We start from the raw sequence: 21,616 nt of genomic DNA, 5'->3' as shown, positions 1-21,616 counted from the left end.
GCTGGTGATTCATTCAGGAGGAGAGGAACACATCTGGGAACATCTGGAGTATCTCAGCAGATCTGTTTGTGATCTGATGAGAAAAAGCTGGTGAATCATTTTAATCTGTTCCAAGGTCGGAAACTTGTTGCATTCGCTGAATTGTTCGACCTTCAGCTGCAGGTTCTCCTAACTTCTGTTCACCTTCTGGTTCTCGTCCTCTAAACCTGAACCAGAACCTGCAGGCGAGCTGAAGGGAAAACTTTCACCACCTTAAAGCCTGTAAATCTGCTCCTCTGGGGCTGAGAAGCTAAAAAAAAAAAAAAGTTTTAGACTTTAACTTGGAGCAAAATCTCTTTTAAAAGTAATCTGAGGATGTTGCCGTGGAAACCGATTCATTCTGAAGATAAAATGGATGAACTAACTTAAAAACGTTCCTTTCAGCCCCACAGCGAGCGTCCCAGAGTCTCATCCACAACAGTTAAGGTGCTGAAGGTCCTCCAACATACATGTGTCATCCTCAAAGTGGGACCAGACCGGCGTTTGTTCCACAAAATGCATAATTCTCCTATTTTCACGCTTCTTAAAGAGCAAATCGTGCAAAAAAAAAAAGAAGAAAAAAAAAATCTCAAATCTATAAAAGTACAAACTCCAAGTTAGAAAAAACGTTACGCGACGGCGGTGGAGCGGAGACGTCATTCGGCTCGCAGTCTTTGGTTCGGGGTCGCCTTCAGAAGCCGGCGGCGTTTTTAAGGGGGAGCCTCGGAGGAAACGACAGGAAACATCTGGAAACATCTGGACAGAATCCCTGAAGAGCACCTGGTTCACCTCAGGTGGCAACTTAATGTTAACATTGGAGCTGATGGGAAAACAGCAGGAAAGGAAAGGATGGTCTGTTAGGAGGAAGGAGAAGGAGGAGGAGGGGAAGGAGGAGGAGGGGAAGAAGAAGAAGGAGGAGGAGAAGGAGGAGGAGGGGAAGGAGGAGGAGGAGGAGGGGAAGGAGGAGGAGAAGAAGGAAGAGGAGGGGAAGGAGGAGGAGGGGAAGGAGGAGGAGGAGGAGAAGAAGAAGGAGGGGAAGGAGGAGGAGAAGAAGGAAGAGGAGGGGAAGGAGGAGGATGAGGAGAAGGAGGGGAAGGAGGAGGAGGAGAAGGAGAAGGAGGAGGAGAAGGAGGAGGAGGAGAAGAAGGAGGAGGAGAAGAAGGAGGGGAAGGAGGAGGAGGAGAAGGAGAAGGAGAAGGAGGAGGAGAAGAAGGAGGAGGAGGAGGAGGAGAAGAAGGAGGAGGGGAAGAAGAAGAAGGAAGAGGAGGAAAAGGAGGAGGAGAAGAAGAAGAAGGAAGAGGAGGAGAAGGAGGAGGAGAAGAAGGAGGAGGAGAAGAAGGAGGGGAAGGAGGAGGAGGAGAAGGAGAAGGAGGAGGGGAAGGAGGAGGAGGAGAAGGAGAAGGAGGAGGAGGAGGAGGAGAAGAAGGAGGAGGGGAAGAAGAAGAAGGAAGAGGAGGAAAAGGAGGAGGAGAAGAAGAAGAAGGAAGAGGAGGAGAAGGAGGAGGAGAAGAAGGAGGAGGAGAAGAAGGAGGAGGAGAAGAAGGAGGAGGAGGGGAAGAAGAAGAAGGAAGAGGAGGAAAAGGAGGAGGGGAAGAAGAAGAAGGAAGAGGAGGAAAAGGAGGAGGAGAAGAAGAAGAAGGAAGAGGAGGAGAAGAAGGAGGAGGGGAAGAAGAAGAAGGAGGAGGGGAAGAAGAAGAAGGAGGAGGGGAAGAAGAAGAAGGAAGAGGAGGAGAAGAAGGAGGAGGAGGAGGAGGAGAAGGAGGGGAAGAAGAAGAAGAGCCCTTGGTCTGCTGCTGGTTAACAGAGGGAATGATGTTGGGAATGTCGGTCGGAACGTCGTCGGGAACGTTGCTGGTAATCAGGAGTGAAAACATCCGACTGCTTCCACTGGTGCAGAAAACCAGCGGAGAGAGAGAGGCTCTGATCCCGGTTTGGGCTGTGCGAGCAGAAAGTGGAGAAGTACCCTCAGAAGCACTAAACAAGGCGAAGGCAGCGGTTGCTATGGTGAAACGGGAGGTTCCTATGGAAACGAACAGACGGAGATGAGCCGCTTTATCATTTTTGTGCTGTTCAGAAAGAGCGCCTCGTCGCTCGGAGGAGAGTTCTCGTCCAACGCAGCGGGGTGGGGGTGAGGGGGGGCGACTCATTCAGGCGCTGGGCAGAGGCCGCGGCGTTGGGCAGGGGCCGCGGCGTTCATCTCTTCCCCGTCTTCATGTAGGATGGGATGGCCCCCCGAGCCGTGAGGCCCTCAAAGCGTTTGTAGGTGTAGTTGATGAAGACCCAGTCCTTGTTCTTCAGGTCGGCCTCGGTGTGGTTGGACACCTGCGTGGCTGCACGGGGACACAGACAGGAAGACGCCGTCATTTCACACGCCACAGAGGGAAAAAAAGGCCCACAATGCATCAGCCGGGAAGGGGAGGGGCGTACCTGCTGGCGTGAGGATGTCAGAGTCGGGGAATTCATCGAAGTTGGAGGTGTCGTCGATGCTCTTGATGTTGATGGGGATGGCGGCGGGTCTCTCCCTGCAGAGCACATCAGTGAGGTCAGAGGTCAGACACAGTTTAACCACCAATAACAAGCGGCGGCATGAGGTCAGAGGTCAGAGGAACACAGAGCAGGGCGAGAAGAGTTTTCTACAAACTCGGGTTTTCTACAGGTGCGAGTCTGCTCATTAACGCCGCTCCAGCTGTTTTGACCGCGTTAGAAGCCGTACGAATACTTCCGGGGTCCGAACCCGTCGGATTGCTGCCGCAAAATGTTACGAAAAAAAAAAGCAGCGGAACATAAATTAAAACATACGCACGTGTATTTACATTTTAAAAAGCTGCATAAGGGCTGGTGCCCCTTCATCTGAGCAAGAGCTGCTTTTTAAAAATTAAAAATAATAATAATAATAATAAAAAAGAAGAAAATAATAATAATTGAAATTATTAATAAAATTTTTTTTTAAAAATAATGAAAAAAAAAAATTCAAAAACAATTTAATAAACAAACGAACAAAAAAGTAAAAAAAATAATTTAAAAAAGTAAATATTAATAATTATTATTATTGAAATTAAAAAAATGTAATTAAAAAAGGAAATAATATTTTAAAATTTTGATTAAAAAACTCAAATTAAATTAATAAAAATTTTAATCCCAAAATTTAAACAAAATAATAATTTTAAAAAAAGGTAATCACAAACAAACGAACAAAATAAAAAAATTAAATAAAAAAAAATAATAAAAAAGAAAATAATAATTTTAAAAAATTGAAATTAAAAAAATTAAAAAAGAAAATAATAATTTAAAAAAATTGAAATTAAAAAAAATTAAAAAAGAAAATAATAATTTAAAAAAATAACAAACTAATGACCTAAAATAAAAATGTTTTTCCGTCAGATCGCTTCACCTCCACATAAAGGCGCTCTGGTTACCAGGAGAAATGGAGGATAAACTCGCTCTCCGTCCAGTCTAAGCTGGAATCAGAACAAACAAAAGCTTGTTTGTGGCAGCAGAATCAGATCAGTCAGACGCGTCGAGTTAAAAACTCATTTCAGCGAGCGTGAGGGCGAGAGCCCTCGTTTCACAGCTTAAATACCTTCACAAAAAGGTATTTAAGGAAAATAAGCTTAAAATAAAGCAAAGGCGTAAGCTAATGCTGGATATTAAAACCAACACTGGACAAATCTTTAACCGCCTTCTGCGGCATTTACAGGCTCAGACGTCTCATTTGGTTCAGATAACAAAGTTAGAAAGATCCGCCATCCGAGCACAGCGTCAGAAACGGCAGGCCGGCCTCACCTGATGTGGTCGTAGTCGACCCCCTCAAAGAACGGATTGGACTTGATCTCCTCCACCCCTGCAGCACCAATCCTGTGCTCCTCCTCACAGCAGAACCTGTCCACACAACGGGCTCACTCAGTATCCGACATGCACAGAAAACCCTTTAAGCTGCTCGGTGCGACTCAAACGTTAAACTGAGGCTGGTAAATGTGAGCGGTGTTCCTGCCTGAGGATGAGGTCTTTGGCCTTCTCTGAAATCGGCACTTCTGGAGGAAAAATGAGCGTTTCTCGCCAGTTCATGACTTTTCTGTACGTCTCCTGAGGCGTCTCTGAGCAGAACGGAGGGTAACCTGCAGACAGAGAGGGACACGTTTCACACCCGAGCCCCGAACATCTGCAGGCAGACCAGCTGAACGCCTCCTCCCCGTCAGTACCTATCAGCATCTCATACATGATGACGCCCAGACTCCACCAGTCGCACAGCTTGTTGTATCCGTTTTGCATGAAGACCTCTGGAGCGATGTAGTCGGGGGTTCCCACCGTGGAGAAAGCCTGAGATGGAGGGACGATAGCAATAAAAGCACAAAAAGAATGACAACCAGGTCCATTTTTCAGCTTTTAACTGAGCTGACGGGTGGTCGATAAATAAAACTTATGCTGGTTTGACTTTAGAAACTTCTAAGATTTGGGCTGTGTTTGAAACCGCATACTTCCATACTGCGTACTGCTCCATCAGACAGTATGCAGAGCGTTTACCCACAATGCATTTCGCTCCTGCCCGAGCCGAAATCAGCCGGCCTGAAGCTGATTTTGCTTAACCCAAACTAATTTCTGTTTACCTTACATACACTAGTATTTAAAGAGTTAATTTTTTGAAAATAATTGAAAACTTGGAGGTTATGATCAGAACTGAAGTGGAAGAAAAGATTTCTGAAAAAAAAAGTGGAAAAAAATATTAACATATGGTATTTTGGGGATCATTTTAGAAAGGGACAAAAATGTCCCTTTTCAGAAATTATTTTTATTTATTTATTTTTAAACAGGCATAACAAACAAAATCCCTAAAAATCAATGTTGTTGCTGATCATTGACATATCCCAGACCATAATTATCCCTACCAAAAGAACTGGTTTCACTTTGGTGCAAAAGCACCATTACAAGGATGGACAATTTAAATATCACTAAGCTTGACACTAATGAGCAAATGAGGCTCATTTTGCAGATTTTATACAAATTTATCTTATATTTTGAGCAAAAAATACATTTCAAAAAGCTTTGGTTTGGTTTCGTGGAGCAATATTCATCCAAATAATTTGTAGATTTGTTTAATTTGCATAATTAAACATGTAAATTTCTAAAACTTGTAATACATTTTTTTTTTCCATACTTGTACAGTGGAAACCGCTTATAGTGATCACGTTCGTCCAGAGTCAATTTGAACACTATAAGCAGTTGATTACTAAAACCGAATTTGTATTACAGTACAGGTATTTCACTTATTTTTTTATGCAGAATATCATCTAAATGCCATTTGTATCGTTTTTCAATGAGAAAAATGAAATGAGACGGATAGCTTCAGCATTTACTGAATTTTATTATCATGCAAGTTTAATTACAGTACTGCGCAGTCCGCCGTCGTTTTCTTTCTCCGTCGTTAGCATTCATGACTGTCTCTCGTTGCTTAATTAGACTACACAAGGTAGCCTGAGGAATGCCAAGCTTCGCCGCAGCATCTCGTTGGCTCGTTTTTGGTCATTTGTCATACGCCTCGAGGGGACTACGTTTTTCATTCAGAGAAAATTACTTCCTTTTTCCAGCCATGATTCGCGCGCTTGCTGCCCGGTGTCAACGCGCTACGCTAGCTAGCGAGGCAGAAGCAGACGTCCAGAAAGGAATCAAGGGAGTAAAAAATAAAATAGCTACACGTAGTTTTAAAATATTTTTGCACATGTTTACATTCATAAAATGGCCAAAAATTAACATAAGCGGATTTCTTGATTACTATAAGCGAATTATTTAAACAGCGTTTGTATAGAAATGATTCCGTCCCAAGCCTTTTGATCTATATAAGCGGTTGATTACTATATCCGTGACCACTATAAGCGGTTTCCACTGTATAAGTCATCAACTGAGGAAGTTTCATGGTGATATCTATTATTTTAAAATATTACCCTATTCACCTGTAGTGTCTCGCCTTAAAGGGACAGTTCGCCTCTTTTGGCATGAAGCTGTATGACATCCCATATCAGCAACATCATTTCTGAACATCTTCTTACCCCCTGCTGCGTCCTGTGAGCAGAGTTCCAGCCTCGTTTTGGTGTTGATGAAGGTAGTCCGGCTAGTTGGCTGGGGTTTAAAAAATAAAGCGTTTTGCTTCTCAAAACAATATGCGTTCAACAGAGTAATACATTTGCATCACAAAATGGTTCTCCAGGTAAAAGTCAGACCTCACAATCTCTTGGCCCTATTTTCTCTCCCTTCGTATCACTGCCTGCTGTGCAGACCGAGCAGCAAACACCGTAACAGGCGCGGCTGTCGGCAGCAGGCAGTGATACGAAGGGAGAGAAAATAGGGCCAAGAGATTGTGAGGTCTGACTTTTTCCTGGAGAACCATTTTGTGATGCAAATGTATTACTCTGTTGAACGCATATTGTTTTGAGAAGCAAAACGCTTTATTTTTTAAACCCCAGCCAACTAGCCGGACTACCTTCATCAACACCAAAACGAGGCTGGAACTCTGCTCACAGGACGCAGCAGGGGGTAAGAAGATGTTCAGAAATGATGTTGCTGATATGGGATGTCATACAGCTTCATGTCAAAAGAGGCGAACTGTCCCTTTAAGGAAAACATTTAGGTTTGTGGTGCACGATGAAAACCTTTTCTTTATCTACATGCTATCATGTTAAATGGATCGTTCACACGTCACATCGCTGCTCAGACCTACCAGCTGCCTCCTGTTCCTCTTCCAGGTCTCTGCTTTCCTCTTTGAGTTCATGTTCTGGAAAGCTGTGCGAAGAAGAGAGACCAAGATGAAAATCTGTAATCGACTACAGCTGCGTGTAATTCAGCAAAAATTCCACAGTGAGCTTTCAGCATTCTGGAATTCAAGGCATCTACGATGAAAAAAAAAATAAAAAAGGCTTCTGCACCTGCTTTTAGCTCCATTTTCAGGCTTTATAAAAAAACAAACCCAGGACGGGAGACTTGAGCCAATCACAAGACTTCAAATGAAGTTGGAATCTGATCCCAATTCCTATTTCTGGCCCTACGAGCGATTTGTTCCTTTTCTTTTGCAGATCAAGCAGCAGTTTCTTTTCTTTATGACACTACTTGATCCCCAAAAGAAAAAGAGAAGCTTAGGCCTGCATAATAGAGAGGTAGAGCCGAGCTAACAGCTAATAGCTAACAGCTACGCTGCAAAGCTATGAAGCGTTAACAGAGCTCGCTGGTTTCCATGGAAACTGAGGGTAACGTTCAACTTGTGCTTCTGATGGCCTTACATGTCAAAAGCCTCGTAGAAATAGAAAAAGCCACCATCAAGACTAGGGATGCACCTTCACCTCAGATACCGATATCTGAGGTTTAGTATCGGCCGATACTGATACAGAGAAACAGCTGGAAACTATGGCAACAAAAGGTGAGTTTCACTGTGTGGAAAAGACTGGGATCAGACTCGACTATTTAAAATAAATAAATAAATAAACAGATATAAATGTACTGAATAACTTATTTATTTAATAATTGTGCACCAGTAAAACAATCTTCAGTGCAATTAGGGATTCAAACTCCAATGTAAAACAAAATATTAAATAATAAAGTAGCTGAAATTGAGGAAAAAAAACAATAGCTTCACTAGTTTGGTTGGTAGACTTTCAAAATAAATAGCAATCAGCCCTATAGTATATTATATAGTTTAGTGTAAATGGGAATTAAACATCCAGCTTCTCTAGCTTGGTAAAAAAAACAAACAAACAAACAAACAAACAAACAAACAAAAAAATAATAATAATAATAATAACAATAAAAAATAAAATAAAATATTTAAAAAACAAAACAAAATTGGCCGATTTTTTTGGTAAAAAGAAAAAAACAAAAAAGATCGTTGGTAGTTCCAACTTAAGTTTTTTCACCACTAGAGGGGGCATAAGGCCCTTGAATGCCAATGCTACACAGGACAAGTGGGAAAAACATAAAGTAAAAAAAAAAAAACTAAAATAAATAAAAAGTAAAAATAAATAAATAAGAATTAAAAAAAAAAAAAAAAAAAAAAAAAAAAAAAAAAAAAAAAAAAAAAAATCGACTCAAATTTGCATCGGGATCCAAATATCGGCTCGGTGCATCCTTAATCAAGACCTTTCAAGTCTGAAATGTGAATCAGAGTCCTGTAAAGCTTTTTATTTCATCCTCAGTGGGAAGGAGGAGCAAAATGAAAAGAATACCAAATATCTTTGCCTGTGTTGGGACATATATAAATAAATAAATACATAAATAAATAAATAAATAAATACATAAATAAATAAATAAATACATACATACATAAATAAATAAATAAATAAATATATAAATAAATAAATAAATAAATAAATATCTGACACCTCCTCTGCAGTCAAACCTCAAACGTCTGAGCCGGTAAGACATGAGACCGGTCACTGATTCCCAGAATGCTTCACTCAGGCTCGAACCAATCATTCACATAAAAGCAGTCGGGTGAGTTAGGATCACATGCAAAACAGGCAAAATGACCAACAAGCGTGCACGAGGGGTGAGTGGCAGAAGCTGCATGCGAAACAGGTAAAAGAATTGGAACGTTGCCTGACTTTGCTTACTGAGGTCACTGGGCAGGCTGTGGTTCAGGTTCTTGTAGAACTCCGTACGATGAGCCCTCTTCAGTCCCGTGCACAAACCAAAGTCTGAGAGCTTCACGTGACCCTGGAAACAAAGAGAAAAACGGTCCGTTTTAACCGCTGAACTTACAGGCATTAGTGCTTTTAAAAGATTAATGGCTTAATCCAGACATTTCTCACACCGCCGTCACAACAGTCTATATTAGCCCTGATAGGTGGCATTTTTGTCCACTTGGGGTGAACTTTCTCCTCTAATTCCACACTGGAAATAGTGATACTCATCATATTTAGTCCAGTTGTGCATGTTTGACTATTTTTTCAAATTTCAAACACACATCATATAAAATGCAATTTTTCATTGTGTAGAAAAAAAAAAACTCCTTAATTTCTGAAAAGGGACATTTTTGTCCCCTTTTAAAACGACCTAAAAACATCATATATTAATATTTTTTTCCACTTTTTTTTCATAAATCTTTTATTCCACTTCAGTTCTGATCATAACTACCAAGTTTTCAATTATTTTTTTTAAAAAATTAACCCTTTAGATGCCAATTTGAACTTTTTAGCCCAAATTTTAAGCCTTTAGGTGCCAGTATTTTCAAAATATATGGAATGCAAAGTAGAATTATTGAGTAGGGATAATTAGGGTCTGGGATATGTCAATGATTAGCAACAACATTGATTTTTAGGGACTAATAATTGAAAACTTGGTAGTTATGATTAGAACTGAAGCGGAATAAAAGATCTACGAAATAAAAAGATGAAAAAATATTAATATGATGTTTTTAGGTTGTTTTAAAAGGGGACAAAAATGTCCCTTTTCAGAAATTAAGTTAGGATGTCAATTCAATGTTTTAGCTCCCCTCCTTGGAAATGAGGATGCCATACACCCAGCAGGCGAGTAACCACGCCAACCGTAGAGGTGGAACCGATTAAAACAGCCGTGCCAGGTTCACAGCACAAGACTTTAGTCTGATTTTCACAGAAATTCTGGGAGGTTGTAGACAAAATCTGGGGGAAATCTGTCATCGATCGAAGAGATTTCAGAGGCTTGCAGAGGAGTCGGAACATATTCCGCTAGATATTTCCGAATCGCCGCCTGGGGGAAGACTTAAGGCTGATGAAAGTGCAAGAAACTAACTGAGGGGGCATGAGAGGGGAAGAAAATACAGATAAAGCCCAATAACCATGGTGGAGAGGCACTGTGTGGTTGGACTTTGGGGAGAGTCCGCCTGAGGGACTCCTCGAACGCCTCTTCAACATTTCCCAACTCAAGTTATCTTCAACAAGCAGGTGAGCAAACAAGTTGAATAAAAGTTACTGATATCATATTGTAATGTTTTGATGCCCAAGACAGACACACTAAACTAAAACAACAACGAAACACTGAAAATCATGAAATTCAGCCTCCGGGACTCCTCTGGCCCTGATTGGTTGTTTTCATTCAGGCCCGTTTGTTTGTCGTAAATCACATTAAAAGCAGAAAGAGGAGCCGATGTTCTTCCCCAACACATCGTTTACCGTCTTAAAATCAGCAGATATGTCACAACGTTTGTACTTTAAAGCAACGCTAGAGAAGTCTGTGAACCTTAAAACTATGAGCTTCACGTTTATTTTGTAGCATGCTGACTTTTGTGATGCCCAGGAGCTGAGACGACAAACTTCAGGACTTTTCCAGCCCTGCCACCTTGTGGCCAAGTTTCATCTTTGTGGCCTTTAGCTCACCACAGGTTTAGCCTCGACCTGTTATCTCACTCAGGGGTCATGAAAACATTCAGAGGGGTCACATGGCACTGAAAGGATCGGATTATTGGCTAAACTACAATCAGACTGAGTTATTAAGTGCATGTAGACACCTTAATCTGACTAAGAATCGGATCGGATTCAGACCCCGAGATAACTGGGTTGAAAGTCACTCTAAACCTGCTTGTAGACGCTGAAGCTCGTGGTGAATCAGACTTTGCGTTCTGCGCATGCTCCAGATGTTTTCCCGGGGTCGTGACCCGGAAGTCAATGGAGACGATATTCCTGTTGTTGTCGCCGTCAGAAAGAAACAAACAACGCGATGGAGAATGCTCCGTTGGGCATCGAGTTTGTGCAACAAGCAGCTCATCACAGACCAAATGTAGAGGGACGTAGCTTCATCTTGCTCTGCGTTCTCCATCTTTCTCCAATGCCTGAGTTTGTTGTTGTTGTTGGTGGTGAAGAGGTCAACAGGAAGTGGCTCTATTAGCAACAGCTGGAATGGGTACAGCGCCACCTATCATACCGGGGTATGACACGCTTTGTGCCTCTGATCCCATTCATTCACCGCCATATATCCAAGGAGAATTACCCTCGCTCAACTCATCCTTATTGTAATTTAGCCAGTAATCCGACCCTTTCAGTGCCATGTGACCCCACTGAGTGTGTAAGAAGTTTTAGATAGAATTTTACAACCAACCAAGCAGCGCCGCTGTCACTGTTAGGGAAAACTACATGTTCAGACGCTGTCAGACTGCGTCTTTAAAGGGGCTTAAAACTCAATATTTTAAAAAGAAGCAGCTCTAATTTAATCATGGTGACGCCTTTAGTCATTTAATAAGAATTTTCAAATCAAGTAACCATGTTTGGGGACAACACTGAAGGCCATAAACCGATCTATACTGACTCTCAGAATAATAAAAAAAATCTGTGAGTGGACACAACCCACCCTGGAGTCCAGCAGCAGGTTGTCTGGTTTGATGTCTCTGTGGATGAAGCCGAGCTGGTGGATGGAGTCGATGGCCAGCACCGTCTCTCCTATGTAGAACTGAGTGGCCTCTTCTGTCAAAGTGTCCTTCTTCATCAGCAGGGTCATCATGTCTCCTGCACCACAAACAGCACAGCCGTGTTAGCTCCGACTTTTACTTAAAATCAAAAACCCTCCACCCGTCACACAGATGTTCAGCTGCTGTTTTAATGCACACAAACGACATAAAGCAAACAGGACGTTTAGTTTCTTTTAGGGCTGGGCGAGTTAACTCGTTATTATCGCGTTAACTCGCTAATTATTTAACGCCGATAAATATTTTATCGTGCATTAACGCAGAGGGCAGAGAGAGGGGGAACGACACGCAGCACAGGGCCTCTTGTACATGGGGCGCCTGCTCAACCCACTACGACACGGACCACAGGAAAAGAAAGTAATCGGCGGATCCACCAAACATGGAGAAGGGTACGGAACTTTTACTCGGCCATTTTCATTTTAAAGTTCTTCCAGACGGCGGAGTCGACAGAACCAAAGTCATCTGTAAACACTGCCAAGTTGAATTGTCTTCTCAGCGTAGTAGTTCCAGTCTAAAATATCACTTAAAGGCAAAACACACAACTGATAGCAGCAAGTCATTCAAGGAAACAGACAGTGGAGCGAGGCTTCTACATAAAAACTACAGAAAGATGCTGATGTTAAAAGTGTGTTTGCACAACAAATGTTATGGCACTTTCATTCATATGGCAGCACATTTAAAATAAAGCTAAATGCTAAAAGCTATACACGACTTTTTAATTCATTTTTGGATTCATTTTTGGATTCTGCGTACAAATGCGATTAATCGTGATTAATCAGGGAAATCATGTGATTAATTAGATTAAACATTTTAATCGTTGCCCAGCCCTGGTTTCTTTATATATTGGAGCTTTATTCAGAAAACATGTGATGGATGTGCTGGGAAACCTGTTTGAAACCAATGGAAGTTGTCCTTCTATCGGACTGAAAAGTGGTTTAGTAAAGGGTCTCACCTCCTGGAAGAAACTCCATGATGAGGTAGAGGTTCATCTTGTCCTGGAAGCTGTAGAACATCTTGACCACCCACAGGCTGTCCGCCTCCACCAGAATGTCCCGCTCAGCCCGGATATGACCGACCTGCAGCCAGCGACAGAAAAAGGTTCAAAGACGTCCGACAGGTGGAAGAGGAGCGGCTTCGAGTCGGCATGCTCCCGCCTCACCTGCTCTTTCTCCAGCATGTCAGCTTTGCGCAGGATTTTCATGGCGTAGACGTGACCGGTGTCCTTCTTCTGCACCAGGCGCACCTGAACGCATCACAACAGTTTTCATTAAAGAAACAACAACAAATTAAAGCTGCAAGCAGCTGTATGCTCAGCTCTGCTCACACGCACGATACCCTCTGCGTACGTACGAGCACATAATAACCCCAATGCGGAGGGGTTTTTGAACATTTCTAGGGGGCGCCACTGAGCCATTTTGCTACACCCACACATGATACCCTTTACATACGTACGAGGTCGTCAGGGTGGACGTGTGTGCCAAGTTTCATGACCTTGCGATGGTGATAAGGCTTTCAAATCACAAACGCCATCACACGATTTTCACCACCTGGCCACGCCCACACCGTTCAGAGTTTGGAAAAGTTTCTCCATGATTTTTTCCCCCATGTCTTAAGAGTAACCTGGCCAAGTTTGAATCTGTAGCATTAAATCTGTTGGATGAGTTCGATCATATGCAAAGTGTGAAAAAAAAGAAAAAGACGTTTCCAACCACCAGCAGATGGCGCTATAGGTGGATGTCACTATGATAATATGTGCGCGTTCAGGCTGGGTCCAGGATTCACCGTATGAAGTTTGGGACAGATTGGATAATGTATGTGGGAGTTATAAGCGACTTCATTTTTTGTGGCGAGTGATGGCGAGTCATCGAACTTTGAGGCGTCGCCACGGCAACGCCCTTTAAGTTTTGAAAAAGTTGCCCAATGATTTTCTCCCCCATGTCTTAAGAGTAACCTGGCCAAGTTTGAAGTCTGTAGCATTAAATCTGTAGGACGAGTTCGATCATATGCAAGGCGTGGAATCGGTCAAAAATGGCACAAAAACACACTTTCCATCCAAAATGGCCGCCTTCCTGTGTACGTTGGACCATGGCGGCATGAGACTTTTTTGTGCGTCTGGGCATGATGAATGAGTGTACCAAATTTCGGTGTCCCACGTGAAACTAACCCCAATGCGGGGACCATTTTTAAGCATCGTAGGGGGCGCTACAGAGTCAATGAGCAACTCCTGGTGAAGTAATCGAGGATTTTTAAATATCTGAAAGCTTGAAAGTGAGAAACAGTTTGAAAGTGAGAAACTGTGAACGTTTGCATGAAATGGAGAAGTTTCAAAGACTCTCACCTCTCCAAAAGCTCCTCGTCCGATCACCTTCAGAGACTCGAAGTCCTCCAGTCCCAGTCGGGTGCGTTTTAGGCGCAGAAACTCCGTCTCTTTCCGTGCGTGCTCAGAACGCCGGATACGTTTCTACAGAGCACAGACGGCACGTTTAAATGCTCCATTTGGTGCTACGTCACAGTGTTTCAGTACAAAAATAAAGCAATTTATAATATTTGTGATTAACAGTCAATATTTTTTAAGATAAATTATTTTAGGAAACTTCTACAAAACTCAGTTTAAATTAAATATCCCCCCCAAAAAACTGTGTTTTTTAAACTTAAAACTCAAATGAAACCATCAGATCTAAGAACCCAGCCAACATGTCGGGGTTCTCCTCCAGGCGTGTGCACGCTGCTCACCTCCTCATCAGCCAAGCCCTCCTGATCCATCACCTTCTCCAACTTTTGCTGCCTGTAAACACAGTCTGACCATTAGCTCTGCTATAGAGATAAAAACAGCACATTAAAGGGATAGTTCGCCTCTTTTGACATGAAGCTGTGTGACATCCCATATCAGCAACATCATTCATGAACATTTTCTTACCCCCTGCTGCTGTGAGCCGAGTTCCAGCCTCGTTTTGACACCCCCCCCCCGCTTGAATCGAGTCCCACAACCTGTAGCTTGAATTTTAATTCCAAACCTCCCTATAAATCTGTTTAAAATAATGTGTCTAAAAAAAAAAAACACCTTTTATGATCCACATACCAGACTGTATGTGTAGCTCTAAAAAGGAAAAGAGTTCCTAAAGACACCAATCAGTGCTGAAACTTAGAAACTGGAGCATCGTTTCACCATTAAATAGCAAAATAAATTATTGATTTCTGACATTAAAAAAAAGCAAAGACGTGTTTAGTTACAGCGTGAAAGTGTCGTAAACGACAATGTCCGCCTGAATCGAAATTAAAAATAAGCAAACTTCATATCGAAATAAGGGACCGCTCGGTCTGCACGGTCTGCACAGCAGGCGGTGATACGAAGGGAGAGAAAATAGGGCCAAGAGATTGTGAGGTCTGACTTTTTCCTGGAGAACGATTTTGTGATGCAAATGTATTACTCTGTTGAACGCATATTGTTTTGAGAAGCAAGACGCTTTATTTTTTAAACCCCAGCCAACTAGCCGGACTACCTTCATCAACACCAAAACGAGGCTGGAACTCTGCTCACAGGACGCAGCAGGGGGTAAGAAGATGTTCAGAAATGATGTTGCTGATATGGGATGTCATACAGCTTCATGTCAAAAGAGGCGAACTGTCCCTTTAAGCAGCCATCACAAAAGCATCTGAACAAAAACAATAGCTTCTCTAGCTTGGTAAAATTTTTTTTAAATAAAATAAAAATAAATAGATCAATAAATTAAGAATAAATTTAAAAAATAAAGTAAATAAACAAATAAAATAAATAAAAAACAGATAAATAAATTAAATTAAAACAAATAAATAATTAATAAAATAAATCCGCCGCCCATTGTCACTGATACCCGTTCTCAAATTTGCACCGGGATCCAAATATCGGATCAGTGCATCCCTAATCAAGACCTTCCAAGTCTGAGATGTGAATCAGAGGGGGTAAGAAAATGTTCATAAATGATATTGCTAATATGGGATGTCATACAGCTTCATGTCAAAAGAGGCGAACTATCCCTTTAAATCGAGACAAAAAAAGCACCTGAACATTTTGCTGTTAAAACCAAAAGCTCTGATCACGTTAGCCCAAAGTATCGCGCTTCGATTCAGCCGTTTTCTTATTAATTCAGCCTCTGCTGAGTCATCACAGCCAGACACTTCGTATATTTCCAGTTTAATCTGTAAACTTCACAGCTCGGCCCAAACGCCCCCCGACAGCAGCTCCATTCATATCCGATTTATCAACCCACAGCTACACCTTAAATGAACAGAATGTGCTCGTGAATAAATAGCTACTTAAAAAAAAATTAACCACGCTGATGACGCTGTGCAGCCATGTTGGGAAACAAGTGGAAACAGCTCTGGAGTCTCTGCGCTTTAAAACGAGACTTTGCATCAATAAGAAATCAATAACGGTCGTGATGAATCCACTGTTTGGCACAACAGGAAGTGGTTAGGTCCTAAATTCATAATGACATCAGCCACATCCTGAAACAGTATATCTGTGTGTGTGTGTGTGTGTGTGTGTTAATTTCTAAAGAAAAATCCTTCAGTTATTCCACCTTCACTGGATTTTAAACTGTTCAGATGAATGTTCTCATGAAAAAGGAAAAGCTTTGGATATTACCTCATCTCTCTCTCCTCATGCTGGGCTATGAGGTTACTGTAGAAGTTCTCCAGCGTCACTTTGGCCATGGTGACGCGCTCCTTGGTGTGGTTACTCATCGAGGAGCACGAGCTCTGGCCAGTCATCGCCATGCTTTGTCTGGGAACACACAGACGACAGCAATCACAACAATCCGGGTCTGGAAAATGTGTTTTTCAATCACTGGAAGGTTATAAATTATAACCATTCCACTTTTAATTCCACTTCACCTGGTCACCGCCATTCTTTTCCACACTATCATCTTCTTAAAACAAATAAATGATGAGTTTGAAGTGTCTTCATTTCACTTTCGTGTGCTAAAGTGGAACAACTTAAAGCATATATAAAATAAAGTAGCCTATACCAAAAGTTTATATCAAAGTGTAACTAATAATGAAGCAATAGTAATGGTAACTTATCAATATACTGTGTTATTACTCTGTGGGTTAAAATTCAGGTGTAAAAAGTACAAAAAGTGTACTTAAATGTAATTTAAAAGAACTTTAGGGTATTAAATACATATAAAAAAATACAATAATCATTCTGTGAACACAATTTTGAAAAATACATCATTACATTTAACCAAAAATGAGAAATAAATCCACTTTTGTAGTTGCAGATAACTTTAAGCTAAACTATATTATCTTTTAATTGGTCCAATAAAGTGTCCTGCAGCACAATTATTTTTTAATTCGTTGTGTCATTAACATACACTTCTGGATAGGTAACTTTTTTGTAAGTAAAATTGCAAAATACAATTGAAAATGTGAAAATATATTGAAAAGACAAAGTTAGTTTATTTGTATTTATTTATTTTTTTTTAACCAGTAATGAGGGAACTTAATTAGGCCCTCCAGAAAAACACGATTTTGCAATCGCTGATTTCGTTGCAAAAATCAGCAAATTACCGCTGATTTATGCGGGGGTCAATATTTTTCAAAAAAGCCGCATATTCACCGCAATAATCACATTTTCCACGCAAAATATGCGAAATATGCAGGACTCACTTGATTTCACAATCTCCGCACTTTTCTGCATAAAGTTGGAAAGAGAAAAAAAATGTCGAAAATTAACGAGAGACAAAATGAAAAAAGCTAATCGATCTCACCTACCGACGCACATTACTGCCAAAGACCGGGCAAAGCAGTACCCCGATGTCTTGCACGAAAGCGGGGGGAAACTATTCTGCACCCCGTGCAACTGTGTGTTGGAGCATAAAAGAAAATCGTCAGTGACGTGCCACTTTACCAGCGCGAAACATTTGAAAATGCTTTCTGCAGCTGCGGAAAGGAAAGCCAAAGCCAGACAGCTGACGTTCACCGAGGCATCCAAAACCCTTGCGAGGGCTACCAGAAACGAGGTGAGTAGCGTACAAGCTTAAAATTGGCCAAATAAAGAATAAATGAAACAGAATGAGACCGAGAAGTGTGTGTGTGTGTGTGTGCGCGCGTGTGTGTATGTATTGTGAAACTGCTTTTGTTAAAATAAAAAACCTTCTGTGAAGTAACTTGGTTCCAGTATGCTTGTTTATCATAGGTGGTCTTTAAAATGACTCTTTTTCATTCAGTAGCAGCATATTTTGCAACTTTGCATAATTCACAACTTTTTGCATAATTCGCAAGTTCCGCAACTTCTCGCAATTTCACGGCATAAAATCATTAAAAAAACCCGCATATTCAATTGCAAAATCCAGGATTTTAGCCCGCGTAATCAAGGATTTATGCCCGCGTTTTTCTGGAGGGTCTACTTAAAGTACACCAAATGATGAATCAATAAAATACATGCAGAGGGCTGAGTTAATTCTCTTTATTCTGCTGGTTAATATCCTCAGTCACACTACCTGCACCATCCCGAGTCACACTAAACACCTTTTCTTATCTGGATGATGTTTTCGGGGAAGTTTTGGGACACTGAACCCGGCTGAAGTGCTACAGTCAAGATGTGAGAACGCCGAAGAGAGCTTTGAAAATTGGAACCATGACATGAGGTGACCGTTGGCCAACAAAAAGAGGAAGGAAGGCATCTGGCTCTACACCCTGAACAGAGCAACGTCGTGAACAATATAATGATGAAGACATGAGGAAATCGGATTTGCGCAAGCGATGATGTTGGAATCCTCCTGAGAAACAAAAACAGGTTCTGATGCAACCTTAGCTCAAACACTTAGTTCAGAAGCTATTTTTACGATGGAACTGATCAATTCTGCTTCTCAACTCACACATTTGAAGGCTGCTGTTTGCAAAACAAAATGACATTTAAGCTTAAAAGCCTCTGCGGTTACCTTTTAATTTGGGAGCTGAGCAGCAGAACAAGACGAGTTAATCAATTCCAGCGATCTGACTAACAGAGGCACAGCGTCTACAAAGATGTAGGACTTTGTTGTAAGAGCAGAAGAAACTAAGCAATCATTGAAGTGCCTTCAGATGGCATTTGTTGTTATTTGGCGTTTTAAAAATAAACTGAATTTACTTGAATTTGTCACCAGGAATCAAGTCTTTGGCCGCTGCTTCCTGATGAAAAATAAATGTTCTCACAATGTTAAATCTTAGCATACCTGAGTGTACCTGCAGTGAGACTAATCCTGAGTAACTTTAAAGTGTGATAACGATTAGTTAAGTGTTTTTGAACAAATAGTTTTTTGCTCAGTATGTTTTAGTTTCACTTTTGTGTGCTAAAGTGGAACAACTCCAAAAGTTTATTTCAAAGTGTCTCTAATAATAGTAACTTATCAATATACTGTGTTATTACTCTGTGGGTTGACATTCAGGTGCAAAAAGTACAAAAAGTGCACTTAAATGTCATTTAAAAGAACTTTAGGGTATTAAATACGAATAAAAAATACAATAATCATTCTGTGAACACAATTTTGAAATATACATCATTACATTTAACAAAAAATGAGAAATAAATCCACTTTGGTAGTTGCAGATAACTTTAAGCTAAACTATATTATCTTTTAATTGTGTCCTGCAGCCTAATTATTTTTTAATTTGTTGTGTCATTAGCATACGTCTCATACACTTCCGGATAGGTAACTTTTTTGACAGTAAATTTGCAAAATACAATTGAAAATGTGAATATATCTAAAATACAACAAAGTTAGTTTATTTGTTTTTTTGTTTTTTTTAAACCAGTGACTGACGTAATGAGGGAACTTAAAGTACACCAAATAATGTATCAATAAAGTCTCGTAACGGTAAAAATGTTTAATGTTAGTTGTGGTTTTCCTGCTCCATGAAAAGTTAGGACAGCTAGTTTAATTAGTGACTAATAATAAAACTGACCCAGCCAGCCTAAACAACACGTAGCTAGTTTCGGTAGCAACGTAATCACACGTCCCACAGCTACCTAAAAGAGTGAATTATTAAAAAAGTATATCCAATAAAGCCACGATTTGGCGCACTTTATCATTACCTCAACTTATTGACGCATTTTAAATTCAAGTTTACTCAGTTTACACTGCCCTACATCTACGTAAACAGATGCCTTAACCTGATATCACTTAGCTAGCTAGTTAGCTATTAAAGTTCCTGAGTGCATCAAGTCAGCACCGGAAAGCATGAGTAGTATCGGAAATTTCTTTCGAAATAAAACCAACTTGATTTAAAGGCTGGGCTTTTAATGCGTGTTTACGATTAACGCCTTTATTTTGAAAGCCCACCCCGGAAACGGTCAGTTGTCATTTCCGCTAACTTCACGTCTTGAAGTTCTCTAAGCGAATAGCTAAGTGAAAGTTAGCTAGTAAACGTTAGCTACTTATTTGCAAGCTCGAGTCGTTCGTTGACATGCAGAAGGCGAGAAGTAGAAAAGTCACAGTTCACTTCCTCCAACATTTAACTAAACAAAACGTTAAACATAACAACTTGTATTCCGCGCGTTCGGTTTCTTTATAGTTAGTCTTTGTTCGCTTACCTTGATCGAAGGTGCGGCGTCTGCCCGTCTCTTGCTCTACTTGACCGACGGAGTTGCGTCACCATGGCGTCTAACTAAGGCGACACCTAGTGGCCCAGATATGTCATTGCATGTGCTTTTAAAAGCTGCGGTGTCCGCTGTGGCCTCAAAAAGTCTCGTCTTAAATGGAAATAACATGTACATGTGCTGTATTCTTGTGGGTAAAAATTTCCAGAAAATCAATAAAACATTTACAAAAAAAAGAAAAGAAAAAAAGTCTCGTCTTCTAGTTTGAGAGTTGCCTTTAGAGATTAGTGCTTATTTCAGCATTGTGCTAAACAATAAAAACACGGTAAAACACACTTTTTTCTTAAATTCCTTGTATTTTTATTCAAAATCTATATGGCTATTTACTCTAACTGGAGTTTCTATTTTAATACATCTAATCTAAATCAAATCAAATTTATTTATATAGCACATTTCATGTACAAACAATTCAAAGTGCTTTACATAAAATAAAAGCATTGCAGCAGGGAGTGGAAGAAGCATTACAAAAACATAAAAGAATATAAATAGAAACAAATAAAATCATTTAAATGAATTTAAAAGCAAGCAACAGTCCAGATAAGTTCAAAGATATCGTGCAGATTTCATGCATAGACACATGAGAACAGAAATGTTTTTAACCTGGATTTAAAAATGTCTCCATTTGGTGAAAGTTTAATCTCCACAGGCAGTTTGTTCCACTTGTTGTACTTATCTACTTAATTTCCTTTAAACGTTTTGATTTTTAACTTTTCTCCTGGAGCTCGAGTGTAAAGCACTGGAATCAACACTCTTGGTGAACACTTGGTTTAGCTTTTCTTTAAATTTGGATACCTAAGATGATACTATTTGAATAAATAGCTGAAACAGCCGCTCCTGTTACGGTGTTTGCTGCTCGGTCTGCGCTTCGGTCTGCACAGCAGGCAGTGATACGAAGGGAGAGAAAATAGGGCCAAGCGATTGTGAGGTCTGACTTTTTCCTGAAGAACGATTTTGTGATGCAAATGTATTACTCTGTTGAACGCATATTGTTTTGAGAAGCAAGACGCTTTATTTTTTAAACCCCAGCCAACTAGATCGGAGGGGGGGGGGGGGCTGTTACTGCTTTAAACCACGGAAGCTGCTTGAATGAACGAATGTTGAGGTGTTTACTTTCAGAGAGACGGGACGGCGAGATCTCAGAAGGAGGAGGAGGAGAAGACCCTGAAGGCGATCACTCTCTTCTGTTTCCCAGAGGGCATCAGCTGGGCTCCTCTGACTGAATACCACAGGTACCTGCTGCCTTCCACCTGCTCCTCTCCGTGTTTCTGGTCCTGTTTGCCCCTCTGAGTGTTTCCTTTTTGCCCTCTTCCAGTGAGACCTTCTCGTTTGTTCTGACGGAGATCGACGGCAGCAGGAGGAACGGATACTGCAGGAGGTTACTGGTCAGTGCGCAGATTCAACTCTCTTGAAATCAGTGTCCTCAGTTCCCAAAGCGTTAAAAAGGGTCGTTAAAGGAAGCTGATGGAGCAGGATGGGAAACATGAGTCTGGAACAGCTTTTACTGAGTGGGTCGACACAAAGAAGAAGCTGGAAATATTTTCAAAACCGCATACTACATACTA

At 40.9% G+C, this 21,616-nt stretch overlaps 1 protein-coding gene across 2 annotated transcripts; it reads right to left on the bottom strand.

Moving 5' to 3' along the window:
* Window positions 1-1,716: 1,716 nt before the first annotated feature.
* Window positions 1,717-20,054, bottom strand: LOC142390521 (serine/threonine-protein kinase 38). Of its 2 annotated transcripts, none has more exons than XM_075476002.1 (14): window positions 19,989-20,054; window positions 16,059-16,196; window positions 14,168-14,219; window positions 13,773-13,895; window positions 12,594-12,677; window positions 12,387-12,510; window positions 11,320-11,474; window positions 8,601-8,712; window positions 6,728-6,789; window positions 4,218-4,335; window positions 4,010-4,133; window positions 3,802-3,897; window positions 2,446-2,540; window positions 1,717-2,348 (listed from the first exon to the last, which is right to left on the bottom strand). In XM_075476002.1, the coding sequence occupies exons 1-14, from the start codon at window positions 20,051-20,053 to the stop codon at window positions 2,212-2,214; spliced, it is 1,485 nt and encodes a 494-aa protein (XP_075332117.1). In that variant the 5' UTR covers window position 20,054; the 3' UTR covers window positions 1,717-2,211. The 2 variants fall into 2 exon arrangements, with proteins under 2 accessions (XP_075332117.1, XP_075332118.1); XM_075476003.1 differs by having other exon boundaries at window positions 8,610-8,712.
* Between the last annotated feature and the right edge of the window lie 1,562 nt (window positions 20,055-21,616).

The sequence above is a fragment of the Odontesthes bonariensis genome, chromosome 10 (assembly GCF_027942865.1).
Source record: "Odontesthes bonariensis isolate fOdoBon6 chromosome 10, fOdoBon6.hap1, whole genome shotgun sequence".
In the NCBI taxonomy this organism is placed as follows: Eukaryota; Metazoa; Chordata; class Actinopteri; order Atheriniformes; family Atherinopsidae; genus Odontesthes; species Odontesthes bonariensis.
Note: the sequence above shows the minus strand (reverse complement) of the source record. Positions and strands in the feature narration are given on the sequence as shown.